Source organism: Dysidea avara, chromosome 1 (genome assembly GCF_963678975.1).
Source record: "Dysidea avara chromosome 1, odDysAvar1.4, whole genome shotgun sequence".
Classification (NCBI taxonomy): Eukaryota; Metazoa; Porifera; class Demospongiae; order Dictyoceratida; family Dysideidae; genus Dysidea; species Dysidea avara.
Window position 1 is genome coordinate 444,443 of NC_089272.1, and position 14,540 is coordinate 458,982.

Sequence of the window (14,540 nt, forward strand, 5' to 3'; positions counted from 1 at the left end):
ATATTGATCAAGTAAAGCCTAAATATGAAGGGGGGGGGGGCTTCAGCACCCAAACCCCCCCCCCCCCCTGGATCCGCCCCTGTCCACAGTAGCAAATCAATTTATTTCTGCTGTGGGTTATAATCAGGTATATACTATATATGCCAAGTATGGGAAGGAACCCATGCTTCATCTGGAGAGCGCGCAATTTTTCACAATTTCCCACACAAAACAATCGCGATTCCAGTTGTATGGAGAAAGATAAATACGTTTTATTGGTACGTAGAAAAATACTTTGATATTCCCTACAGGTTGAAATAGTAGGGGAGTAATTTCGTGATTATCGATTTTTTCATTGCGGACCCTACCATATTATTATTATTATTATTATTAATGGGCAAAAATTGCTTGGCAGTACAAGACTGTCAAGCTAGGCCACAGGCCTTTGAGAGTGCCCATATCTTGTTGTTCTCCATAAATCATCAAGATTCTTCTTAAACAATGCCACGGTTGGTGCAGAAATAACATCTGCTGGAAGAGAATTCCACAAATTAACTATTCTGTTGGTGAAAAAATTATGCCTCACTAGCAGCCGAGATCGAAATTTAAAGAGTTTACGGTGGTGACCTCTGGTGGTATCCGTATTACTCAAAGTGAAAAATGAGGTAGGGTTGATGTCATAGTAACCATTCAATATCTTGTAGGTCTCAATTAGATCTCCCCTTTGACGTCTACAATACAGTGAATATAAACCAAGTCTCTCTAGACGAGTTTCGTATGGTAAATCAAATAAACTAGGTAATAACTTGGTGGCACGTCTCTGTACTTTCTCTAGGAGATCAATATCTTTCGCCAAGTAAGGGCTCCAGACCTGGATGCAATACTCCAAGTGAGGTCTGACATACATTTTGTACAAAAAAGTCAACAAGTCAACAGAAAAAAGTTTGAAGGACCTTCTTAGCAAACCAAGAACTTGCATAGCTTTTGCTGCAGCCTTACGACACTGTAGAGATGGTTTCAAGTCTTCAGCGCACCAAATACCAAGATCTTTTTCTTCTTGCACTTCTGTGATTTCAAAGGGTAAGTTGGTGGAACTGTCCAGCATAGAGTAGGTGAACGGAGCACAGTTACCAATCCGCATCAGCTTACATTTAGCTATATTGAACCGAAGCAACCATGTGTGAGACCACTGCAACAATCGGTCAACATCACTTTGCAACCTAAGGTGATCGTCAAAGCTCTGAATAACAGAATAAATTTTTGTATCATCAGCAAACATTCTTACATCACTTTCAATAAGGTCTGGGATGTCATTAACATATAATGTAAACAACAAGGGCCCTAAAACAGACCCCTGGGGGACTCCACTCACCACCTGAGCCCAAGACGATAAGTGACCATTCAACACAACTCTCTGGAAGCGGTTGGAAAGAAAGTTTGATAGCCACAAAGACAAATTACCACGAACACCAAATGCTTCCAACTTGGAGATCAATCTATGATGAGGTACAGAATCAAATGCCTTACTGTAGTCTAGAAATATGACATCAATGCCAAATCCTTGACCCAAAGCAGAAGTCCACTCTTCAAAAGTTGATAACAAGTTAGTAAAACAGGACTTCCTGTTAACAAAACCGTGTTACTCACCATTAAGTATGCCTTGCCCATCAAGAAAGGTTACCAATTCAGAACGTAAAAGAGATTCCAGGATCTTAACAACTAAAGATGTCAAACTAATTGGCCTGTAGTTGGAAGCTTGGTTTCTTTGACCCTTTTTAAAAACTGGAACAACATGTGCCTGTTTCCACTCATCAGGGAGGACACCACTAGATAAGGATTGAGAATACAGAATGGTTAAAGGTACATAAAGTGTGTTAGCACAAGCTTTTAAGACGTAAGAATGTATACCATCTGGGCCAGGAGCTTTGTTAACCTTGAGCTCAAGTAGCTTCTGAAGAACTGTTGACTCTGTTATGTCAATATCACAAATACTATCTTCAGACACAAAGGAGGGAACAGGCATACTAGATAAATTTTCTTTGGTAAATGTTGACTCAAAGAATTGGTTTAGGGTTTCAGTCACCTCCTGATCATCAGCAGTGAGAGAACCATCACTCTTTATCAATGGGCCAATACTAGGTCTAATCTTCTGTTTAGACTTAATGTAACTGTACAGTGCTTTTGGATTAGAACGTAGCTTGTCTAACAGGGACCGTTCATAAGAATTTCTAGCGGATCGTATCTTACATTTGACATCATTGCGTTTTGCTGCATAGGTGGCATAATCAGATCTTGATTTGGAATGTTTATATTTGGTAAAGGAAAGTTGCTTAGCTTTAATGGCTTTAGAGAGGTTTTTGGACCACCAAGGAGTAGGTTTATTATTCTTAGGAATGGAAGTCGGGATGTATTTAGCTATGGCATCTTGAACTGTCACCTTAAACACATGCCAATCATCATGAACATTACCAGACAGAACTTCAGACCAGTTGATACTCCCAAAGTAATCATTCATAGCCTCGTAATTACCTTTTCTGTAGTTGTACATAGGGACACTTTTTTTGGAAGGCAAATCATCAAAACACTTAAATTTCCACAGTAAACAAACATGGTCACTACTACCTAGAGGGGATAGATGTGTTACTTCATCAATAGAGTTTGGGTCAATGGTAAATATTAAATCCAAAAGTGAAGGTTGTTGGCCCTGTCTGTGACGTGTACTACTGGCAACATGCTGGACTAAAAAACTGTCTTGAACAGTGTCAAAAAATGCGGATGCTGCAGAACTATCACTACCAGCACAATAGCTTTCAGTCCAATTGATAGTTGGAAAATTAAAGTCACCTATAATTAAAAGGTGGGTAAAGTTGACTAGCTCATAAAGTCTACCAATGATAGATAATAGTTTTTGATTATTTATGTTAGATGAAGATGGAGCTCTATAAACGACACCAACAAGGAGAACTTCAGCGGAGGAAAGTGTGACTAAACACCACAAGGAATTCTCAAAACCTACATCAGATAAAACTTTATATGGAATAGCTGACAGTGAAGAATGTACATAAAGCACAACTCCACCGCCAACTCCAGATGGTCGATCGTCACGGAAAAGGTTGTAACCATTTAAGCAGAGTTCAGCATCGCCAATGGAACTGGTACACCAAGACTCTGCTATTCCAATAATCAGTGGAGAATGATCATACACAACTGCTTGTAGTTCAGGAAACTTATTCATAATACTTTGACTGTTGGTAAAAAGACAAGTAATAGCAGACATGGTATAGCTAGACACATTCTGAATCTTCTCATGATTATCAGTGCGGATAGAACAACTCAGTTGTTCTTCCGCACTATCTTGCCGTTTTTTATCCTATAGTTCTTTCCATTCTTGTTAAGATCAGCAAGCTGATTTCTCAAAGACTTATTGCATTCCCTCTCTTTGGGGGTCATATCAGCATATCAGAAGTGATAAAAACTTTGGACAGATGTTTAGGGACGTCTTTACCTCGCAAATTGGTACAATTTCGAAGAATCGAAGCCTTAGACTTTAATGAGTCAACTGAGATCTTCAGCAAACGAGGCTTGTCACCTCTTTTACCCAACCTTACAGCATTAGTGATTTGAGCAGGCACACCCAATGATTTGTGAAAAATACTAGAAACATGATCAATATCTTCCTTCTTCCTAGACTGACCGTCATCAGCAGTGGGTTCGGTAACATTGTGAAGAATAACATTCAACTTCCTCTTTTCTTTATCTTTTTCTTCATTCAGAACAGATGCCACAGCAGATGAAATACCACCAACAGACAACGATTCAACTCTAGGTAGAAGGCCAGGTTTTGGCAACACACTATTATCCTCATTGGCATCAGTGGACATTTCATTACCCTCTTGAACTTCACAGACTCCTTCAGACAATCCATCGAGTTTGTGTTCTATTCTTTGGAGCCTCTTATCAAACAAGTCCTGCCTGGCAAACATTTTGTCAAAAAATTCAAAAGCACTATTAACCTTAGGCTGGCATTGACAACAAAAAAACATGATACGAGGAGAGTTTAAGGACAACATATCATATCCACCTTTACTCATTCTAGCACACTTAAAGTGCTCCCAGGAACCACACCACTGACACTGCACTCCGTTATCCAAAACATCCTCCGCACAGGAGGGACAACTGTTATTATCGTCTTCAGGTCTACGCCGCTTCTCTGGTTGAGAAGTTCCAGTTTGTTCTTCCAACATTTCTAATTAATGCCCACCATCGAACAAATGCCAAAACGCTAAGAACAACTGCAGTCACCACACTTAAGCACTCTCCAAGGTAAAGTAAGAAACACCAACGGTAAATACGGGGTAGGCAAAGGTTATAAAGATTGATATAAGGAAGCAGTAAAATCACAAGCCACAATCACATAATCATATAAAACAGTTTGTATTCCACAGAACAGTTTATAATGGGTATAGTTATATGCATAGAATGACACATGAAGGAAACTAGCCAACATAGAACAGTGAGTGGATGATGTGATAATACAAGAGGCAGTGATCTTAGATGGGTGCAAAATCTAGGTAGGATTCAACCCAAAATTTCTGAATTTATTCTTATGATTGATTGCATGAACTTGAAGAAGGTCACTATAGTTAACAGTTAAAATGTTATTTTACTCATGCTAAATATAGCACCAAAAGAGAGTGGTCTCGAGATGAAATATCATAATACTTAGTTTTGCTTTATGCTACATATTTATCTACTCTTTTGTGTGCTATATTTTTCATAATATAGCACTCTCAGCAAACTTTAATGAGTGTGCGTGTGTGTGTGTTGTGGTGGGGCTGGTAACACACCACCTGTTGGTAGTGTGGCTAATAGCAGCACACCTGTCCTTGGCCATGTGAGGAATCCTCCACATTGGCCTTGCAAGCCAACAATGGGGGCATGCATGTATGCACTGCTCTACATCCTTTGCACCAGTTTGGATGTCTATATACGACCTGGGTCCAGCTGTTGTCCTAAAGGTTTGTCTGCCCTTCTGGAGGTTCCTCACTCTGCCCTAAATGGACAGTCTTGTAATTAGGGCGAGCCTGAGCGAGCCCCACAAATGGCAGTAGTCACTCGTACATACGACCGTACGTCTGACCATTCCCGAGAGTTTACATAACGAACACGGACAGCCCCACACTGGTAGTGCTCAACTGGTACGTACGACTGTACGTCAGACCATTCCCGAGAGTTTACGTAACGAACACGGACAGCCCCACACTGGTAGTGCTCAGCTGGTACGTATCTATGGTATGACCATAGATAATTAACGAGAGGGGATTGGAAACTACCTCATTAACACATTCACTCCTTGTTGTGCTTTCTCCGTATATCCAAAATTTAGTTAATTATCTATGGTACGACCGTACGTCTGACCATTCCCGAGAGTTTACATAACAAACACGGAAAAGTGCGCCACATGGCTTAGAATTTGTCACTTGTCTCTTCGTTCACAACTCATTCTTATCTACATTGACATGGACAAAGAAGACCGTCTTGAAAGAAGGCCGGGAGAGAACGAGACAGGGCGAGGAGGGAACACTGGCTGGTGAATGCCTAGGTGAATGGTACGTCACGTTCACGAAAACTTCCTGTACGAAAAGGCCGTATTTGCACCACTTGGCTTAGAATTTGTCACGTGGGTTACAACTTCTTATCTACATAGACATGGACAAAGAAGACTGTCTTAGAAGAAGGCAGGGAGAGAACAATACAGAGCGAGGACGGCAGCAGAAATGCCAGAAGCAAGTATACACCTGATAGACGCCATGCACACTCGCAGAAGAGAGCATGCAGTTGGCCAATGAAACTGCAGAAGACAGGGAGATAAGTCCTAGCTGACTATGCTTCCACACAGTTATGTAGCTATATACTGGCAGGCCAGTGATAAGCCTCCCAACCTGAACTTTTTTCACCTTCCTCCAGCTACCTCTAGAGTAACCTGAGCATTTCTGTGTGTATAGCTACAAACATACACACACACATTAAACACTATTCATGGAAATACAGTTGATGCCGCATCACTTTACACAACTCAGGCTCGCCCATCATGCTTTTAGCATCTGTCTAGTTGGGTTACTCAGCATCCCCTGGCCAGGTGGGTGGCCTTCATGTGGGGTTGGGAGGACTGTTGTACAGGCGGTGTGTACTATACATGTTTACCAAGTGGACTATAAATGTACTCTAATAGAGCAATCACTCTAATAAAACATTCAACAAAAATGTGCATTATTATTATTATTGCAAGCTTATAATTATGTGTGGTCAAATCTGTTAGAGCCTTTTAACTGTTATACACACTACGCATGTACACTGAACTGTAAATATGTATACATGACAATCCATGCGATGCCCCTCATACAATTCATGCTGAAACTTTACACCTTGATGGCTCAGTAAGTTTCTACAAGGTTTTGGGGTATTCTCTGGCAGAACTCTGTACATGCAATATAGTTGATAAGATATTGGTGTCTGACTTAAAAACAGTAATATCTGAATAATGATGAGCCATCAGCATGCACAATTGTAGCAATGGACTACACCTGTATATGCTATGTTTGGGAATGGAGACAAGATCTCTTGTTAGCCACCTTAAATCAATCCATACCAGTCAGTTGAAACACAACCACAATATTTGCCCACTTCTTTTTAGTAACTTTTCAATTTTCTACCATAGTTGGGTTGCTCGATACCATTATGTACGTACCACCATGTTATTGTTGAATGCACAAATTTAAGAATAAAACTTTATTGTACATGTAATGCGTTTGGTCTCTCCAACAGTGTCCCTTATGAAAGCGAGAAAGTGATCTGTGATGGGTATATTACAAACAGCAGCTTGGTGTACATTGCTACCCATAATGTTACTAAGCTTGAAGATCAAGCCTTAGAAATTTTTAGGAAATTAAATAATTTTACCAATAATGACTGCTTGCAATTAATGAAAGCATTTGTGTGCAATTCTTTATTTCTAAGTTTCCATTATATTATGGATTCAACACCAGTCCACATCTGTCAACAAAGCTGTGATGCTATTTTTCAGTGTGGAGATGAGATGTTTAAACTGATTCAAAACCAATTATCACTGTCTACTAATTTCAATTCCTGTATTAGCCCAACAGAAACAGAAGACAGAAATTCATCAGAATGTATTGATCTACAGCCACCCAGTAGGGAATCCATTGATCTACTGCCACCCAGTAATGAATCTATTGCAGATAGTAGACCTAGTAAGTATTCTAATTTTAGATTTTTTTACTGGCTGTGTTTTGATGCTGAAAAAATTGTTTGGTGTTTAAAACTACCGGTCTCACAAAATACTACATATATGTAATATTAATGTATGATATGTCACATATGCTACCTACTTTAACACTGCATCAGTGTTCGTGCCCTTTTATGGTCCTTAAAATTATGTAGCTTTTTGTAGGTTCCTTTCTATATGCATTATTAACTTTGTAAAACAGATTTGATATAGTATTTACATAAATCAGCCAAATACCAGTCCTAAGGTACTATACAGCATTGAGTTGATTTTAGTAGTAGCATTAGCTATCAGGATACTAGTGGCATTAGCTATGAGGGTACTAGTGGTATTAGCTATGAGGGTACTAGTGGCATTAGCTATGAGGGTACTAGTGACATTAGCTATCAGGATACTAGTGGCATTAGCTATGAGGGTACTAGTGGCATTAGCTATCAGGATACTAGTGACATTAGCTATGAGGGTACTAGTGGCATTAGCTATGAGGGTACTAGTGGTATTAGCTATCAGGATACTAGTGGCATTAGCTATCAGGATACTAGTGGCATTAGCTATCAGGATACTAGTGGCATTAGCTATCAGGATACTAGTGGCATTAGCTATCAGGATACTAGTGGCATTAGCTATCAGGATACTAGTGACATTAGCTATGAGGGTACTAGTGGCATTAGCTATGAGGGTACTAGTGGTATTAGCTATGAGGGTACTAGTGGTATTAGCTATGAGGGTACTAGTGACATTAGCTATGAGGGTACTAGTGGCATTAGCTATGAGGGTACTAGTGGCATTAGCTATGAGGGTACTAGTGACATTAGCTATGAGGGTACTAATGGCATTAGCTATCAGGATACTAGTGGCATTAGCTATGAGGGTACTAGTGGCATTAGCTATGAGGGTACTAGTGGCATTAGCTATGAGGGTACTAATGGCATTAGCTATCAGGATACTAGTGGCATTAGCTATGAGGGTACTAGTGGCATTAGCTATGAGGGTACTAATGGCATTAGCTATCAGGATACTAGTGGCATTAGCTATGAGGGTACTAGTGGCATTAGCTATGAGGGTACTAGTGGCATTAGCTATGAGGGTACTAGTGGCATTAGCTATGAGGGTACTAATGGCATTAGCTATCAGGATACTAGTGGCATTAGCTATGAGGGTACTAGTGGCATTAGCTATGAGGGTACTAGTGGCATTAGCTATGAGGGTACTAATGGCATTAGCTATGAGGGTACTAGTGGCATTAGCTATGAGGGTACTAGTGACATTAGCTATGAGGGTACTAATGGAATTAGCTATCAGGATACTAGTGGCATTAGCTATGAGGGTACTAGTGGCATTAGCTATGAGGGTACTAGTGGCATTAGCTATGAGGGTACTAATGGCATTAGCTATGAGGGTACTAGTGGCATTAGCTATCAGGGTACTAGTGTCCTATCAGGGTACTAGTGGCATTAGCTATGAGGGTACTAGTGTCATTAGCTATGAGGGTACTAATGGCATTAGCTATCAGGGTACTAGTGGCATTAGCTATGAGGGTACTAGTGGCATTAGCTATGAGGGTACTAATGGCATTAGCTATCAGGATACTAGTGGCATTAGCTATGAGGGTACTAGTGGCATTAGCTATGAGGGTACTAGTGGCATTAGCTATGAGGGTACTAGTGGCATTAGCTATGAGGGTACTAATGGCATTAGCTATCAGGATACTAGTGGCATTAGCTATGAGGGTACTAGTGACATTAGCTATGAGGGTACTAATGGAATTAGCTATCAGGATACTAGTGGCATTAGCTATGAGGGTACTAGTGGCATTAGCTATGAGGGTACTAGTGGCATTAGCTATGAGGGTACTAATGGCATTAGCTATGAGGGTACTAGTGGCATTAGCTATCAGGGTACTAGTGTCCTATCAGGGTACTAGTGGCATTAGCTATGAGGGTACTAGTGTCATTAGCTATGAGGGTACTAATGGCATTAGCTATCAGGGTACTAGTGGAATTAGCTATGAGGGTACTAGTGGCATTAGCTATCAGGGTACTAGTGTCCTATCAGGGTACTAGTGGCATTAGCTATGAGGGTACTAGTGTCATTAGCTATGAGGGTACTAATGGCATTAGCTATCAGGGTACTAGTGGCATTAGCTATGAGGGTACTAGTGGCATTAGCTATGAGGGTACTAATGGCATTAGCTATCAGGATACTAGTGGCATTAGCTATGAGGGTACTAGTGGCATTAGCTATGAGGGTACTAGTGGCATTAGCTATGAGGGTACTAGTGGCATTAGCTATGAGGGTACTAATGGCATTAGCTATCAGGATACTAGTGGCATTAGCTATGAGGGTACTAGTGACATTAGCTATGAGGGTACTAATGGAATTAGCTATCAGGATACTAGTGGCATTAGCTATGAGGGTACTAGTGGCATTAGCTATGAGGGTACTAGTGGCATTAGCTATGAGGGTACTAATGGCATTAGCTATGAGGGTACTAGTGGCATTAGCTATCAGGGTACTAGTGTCCTATCAGGGTACTAGTGGCATTAGCTATGAGGGTACTAGTGTCATTAGCTATGAGGGTACTAATGGCATTAGCTATCAGGGTACTAGTGGCATTAGCTATGAGGGTACTAGTGGCATTAGCTATGAGGGTACTAGTGGCATTAGCTATGAGGGTACTAATGGCATTAGCTATGAGGGTACTAGTGGCATTAGCTATCAGGGTACTAGTGTCCTATCAGGGTACTAGTGGCATTAGCTATGAGGGTACTAGTGTCATTAGCTATGAGGGTACTAATGGCATTAGCTATCAGGGTACTAGTGGCATTAGCTATGAGGGTACTAGTGGCATTAGCTATGAGGGTACTAGTGGCATTAGCTATGAGGGTACTAATGGCATTAGCTATCAGGGTACTAGTGTCCTATCAGGGTACTAGTGACATTAGCTATGAGGGTACTAATGGCATTAGCTATCAGGATACTAGTGGCATTAGCTATCAGGGTACTAGTGTCCTATCAGGGTACTAGTGGCATTAGCTATCAGGGTACTACTGACATTAGCTATGAGGGTACTAGTGGCGTTAGCTATCAGGGTACTAGTGACGTTAGCTATGAGGGTACTAGTGACGTTAGCTATATCAGGATACTAGTGGCATTAGCTATGAGGGTACTAATGGCATTAGCTATGAGGGTACTACTGACATTAGCTATGAGGGTACTAGTGGCATTAGCTATCAGGGTACTAGTGACATTAGCTATGAGGGTACTAATGGCATTAGCTATCAGGATACTAGTGGCATTAGCTATCAGGGTACTAGTGTCCTATCAGGGTACTAGTGGCATTAGCTATCAGGGTACTACTGACATTAGCTATGAGGGTACTAGTGGCGTTAGCTATCAGGGTACTAGTGACGTTAGCTATGAGGGTACTAGTGACGTTAGCTATATCAGGATACTAGTGGCATTAGCTATGAGGGTACTAATGGCATTAGCTATGAGGGTACTACTGACATTAGCTATGAGGGTACTAGTGGCATTAGCTATCAGGGTACTAGTGACGTTAGCTGTGAGGGTACTAGTGACGTTAGCTATATCAGGGTACTAGTGATGTTAGCTATGAGGGTACTAGTGGCATTAGCTATCAGGGTATTAGTGACGTTAGCTATATCAGGGTACTAGTGGCATTAGCTATCAGTGTACTAGTGGCATTAGCTATGAGGGTACTAGTGGCAGAGAATTCAAATTCCTGTATTTATCCTACCATCACTGCTTATTTTGCAATGAGAAGTATGCTATAAGGCTTCATGTCAACAATTATCTAAACAACATGTTACTAGTTTGTTAGTAACTTGATCGTATGCTGTTTCTATATAACTTACAGTAGATATTGATTGAACACATTAAACAGTAGCAAAACAGAAAATGATTCACAGATTTTCTGAGTGATATTTTAGATCTTTGGATATTCAAACGTACCACTACTGACTTCTTTATACTCATGGTGACTGGTATTATTACATGAATCACTAGAATTGAAAGTATTAATCAGGGAGGTGAATTGGTTTCGTATATAAGGATATGATATGTTACTGCTCAAAAACTACAAAACATTATTAGATGAGGTGCTGACACTCAAAGTGACCAACCTGTAGGCAGTAAACCACTTCACCTGTGTGTTTGACCTTACCTTGTAATTGGGTTTGACCTTAGCCTGTAATTGGGTTTGACCTTACCCTGTAATTGGGTTTGACCTTACCCTGTAATTGGGTTTGTCCAGTTATTGTGCACGTTTTTTTAAATGCGTAAATAATGTACACCATTGTGAGTTATTATTGTGTATTAAACACTCTTCATTACATTTGTTATTTTCTATTGCAGTAAGCTCTGCATTATTTCAGATAAGGCTGTTTCCCATAGAAAATTGTATCAGTTGGATAGTAAGTAGCTCACTACAATTTGTCTTTATGAACTCTACTTTACTGCTTGTAGGAAATGGAAAAGGACAGAAAGTTTGATGATATCAAGTTAAAAATATTTCAAGTCATAATGGTGAATTGCTCATGTACATTTAGTGTTGTTGAAGAGAGTTTTAGTTGTCGAGGATCAGTCAGAGAACTTGCAAACACTGTTGTGTTTAGAGCAATGATATATTCAGAAGTAAATGCTGGTAGTTATTGTTAACATCATTGATCAGTGGATAAAATCTGAGACATCACTGATTATAGGTCAAATCACTCTAGATCTAGATCATCGATGTCCAGCAATGCTTAATTCATTAGATGAAACTGACTGTACTAATGCCACTGCCAATACTGATGTCATCTCCCAATCAAAGAATAATAATATTTTACTTAATGCAATAACTGCAGTAGTTGTCATTGAAGCACTTCTAATATTAATTGTGGCTGTGGTAATCTGCTACAAGAAGACAACATGTTGCAAGTATATGAACACACAGTTGCAATGGTATGCACTTACACTCATGTTACTTTCTTTGTACACTATGATACAGACCATGCCATATAAAAACTTATGTGACAGACCTAGATAGGAAATTACACCAAAATATATACTGTTGTGAGATTGCAGCTAGTGGCAGTTTTATAGAAAACAGAGTGTCATTGGAGACTTTAAAACAACTGTAGCTCACTACATAGCTAGTTGTTTCTATGAATGTAAGATATTTCTTTCTGGTATACTTTATTTTCATTCACCTTAGCGTCTGCTAAAGCAAGTTATAATGAAGTGAAAATTATGTGTTCTCTTTTGTATTGTAGCCATGCACTACATTATTTCATCTTAAAAAAGCACGTTCACTATCCTACCCAAACCAGCCCTACAATATCAGTCGAGGTTTATTAGAACGTGCTATTTAAGTCAGTTATTATTGTTACAGCAAAATTGTTCACCCTGTCATGATTGTGTATGCTAGTACAATGTGCCTATGATAAATATACCGTATAGCTGGTAATTTTCGAAAGGTTTTTATTTTCGGATATTTCGAAGAGGCCCTTCTCTTCAAAAATAAATTCCCACGTTCGGTTGTTTTTCGAAAATAAATTCCACAAGTGAAAGCAACCATCTAACTTGCGGCGATTCGTTTGTGTATTCCTCGAGTTTTAGCTCAGTATTGCTGATGATAATGGGTAGCTAAACTGTATCACTACTGTACCAATAACCAGAAAACAGGTGATCCAGAATGGGAATTGATGCCGTCTGCTCTAGAATCTCAGTATGGTAGGATAGCTAGCTATGATCGAGCGTGATCGTGCCAGTGAATTCACTCCACCCGAGACTCCCTCAGTCTTCTCTCCAGTGCACAGGAATGGGGATTATTCCATCAGTAAGTCAGTTTTCGGCAAACATTCACGCATCTTCATAATTTGTGACACGAATTTCCGCTTATTTGAAATCCATCCGGACTTCGAAATATGCATTCTTCGAAATTACTGAAAATTTTTCGAAATTCAGATTTTGCTTCTTGTGCGAAAATTTCTGTTTCGAAAATAACCCGCTATACGGTAGTAGTTATTACTATCAAACTAATCCTATTTGATGGTGTTATAGATATGTATACTTACACATGTATGATCCAAATAGGGGTAAAAAGGAGCAGGAGCATCATTATGAGTATATTTCAAGAGTACCTCCAGTAAATCATAGTTCATCAGATCAAAGAGAAGATAAGGTTGCAGCTAACCAAGTTGAAGTTTCAGAAAATGATAGAAGTCTGGTCAATCTACAAGACGTTTTGAGCATTGCATCATTTTCAATCAGTACTGAATGCAATCCAGAAATCCTCAGCAAGTACGTGAGTAGATGTTTTTGAAATACCATAGACTCTCATATGCACCTGTAATTTCAGTGATAAGTACAGTAGTAAATTTTATTATACTTGTTCAGCACATGTACTTATAATTGACTGCTGGGAGAGCATGATTCAGTGACACTACATTTATAAAATGATTGAGACACCACTAATCTGTGAAATGCTTTGTTGCAGTTGAGGAAGAGGATTCATATATATGCTATTACTATATACAGACTGTAGTTACATGCCTGTTAAGGTAACCAGTGCAGTGTGGTACTTGTTCTGACAATCATGTAGTATCAGCTTACAAGTTGCAATTCAACTATATGTGCTTAATAAACAGTCACGTAGCATAAGTATTTTACATGTGCTTAACAAGCAATATTTTATTTACCATGTCTGCTTAATAACCGTAGTCTATTATATGTCAATTGTTGCTACAATTACTTATCCAATTACCGCACCTTACTAGTGGATCTGGTTATTGCTAACTTTAAAAATGGGATGCATTTGACCTACATGATCTCTAAACTTGATCAAAGTAGCTACCCTTAACACTTAAGCTGATCAGAAAAGTCATGATACCTTGTTGATCAAGACACTCTTGAGGGTATCCATATTATAATGGTTCTATACAGTTACGGTAGTGAGTATGGTACAGGCATCGAAATATTCAATAATTCAAAAGAGGACCTTTTGTTTGTAAGTGCTTCATGAAATCCACAGAGAATTGTATATTACCGGAGTCAGTCAGACATCTGATAGACCAGTCAGCACTCTATAGAACAATCAGTTCAGTTGTCTGCTATACTATTATAGTAGTCACTGCATTTAGCACTTAGCAGTTGTGTAATGATAAGAACGGTTGAAGCTGACTTAGCGCTATACTATACTATTAAATTTGTCCAAAAAAAAACAGTCAGATGGTATACATTCAGTCTTCCT

At 39.5% G+C, this 14,540-nt stretch overlaps 1 protein-coding gene across 1 annotated transcript in view; it reads left to right on the forward strand.

Annotated features, from left to right (window-relative positions):
- The window catches only part of LOC136242659 (uncharacterized), a 44,802-nt gene that overhangs the window by 29,801 nt on the left and 461 nt on the right, over window positions 1-14,540 (forward strand). The window contains exons 6-9 of the mRNA XM_066034459.1: window positions 6,805-7,250; window positions 11,663-11,721; window positions 11,774-12,250; window positions 13,385-13,591. Of these exons, the coding sequence (XP_065890531.1) occupies window positions 6,805-7,250; window positions 11,663-11,721; window positions 11,774-11,965 (697 nt within the window). The 3' untranslated portion in view covers window positions 11,966-12,250; window positions 13,385-13,591. The remainder of the gene's footprint in view (window positions 1-6,804; window positions 7,251-11,662; window positions 11,722-11,773; window positions 12,251-13,384; window positions 13,592-14,540) is intronic.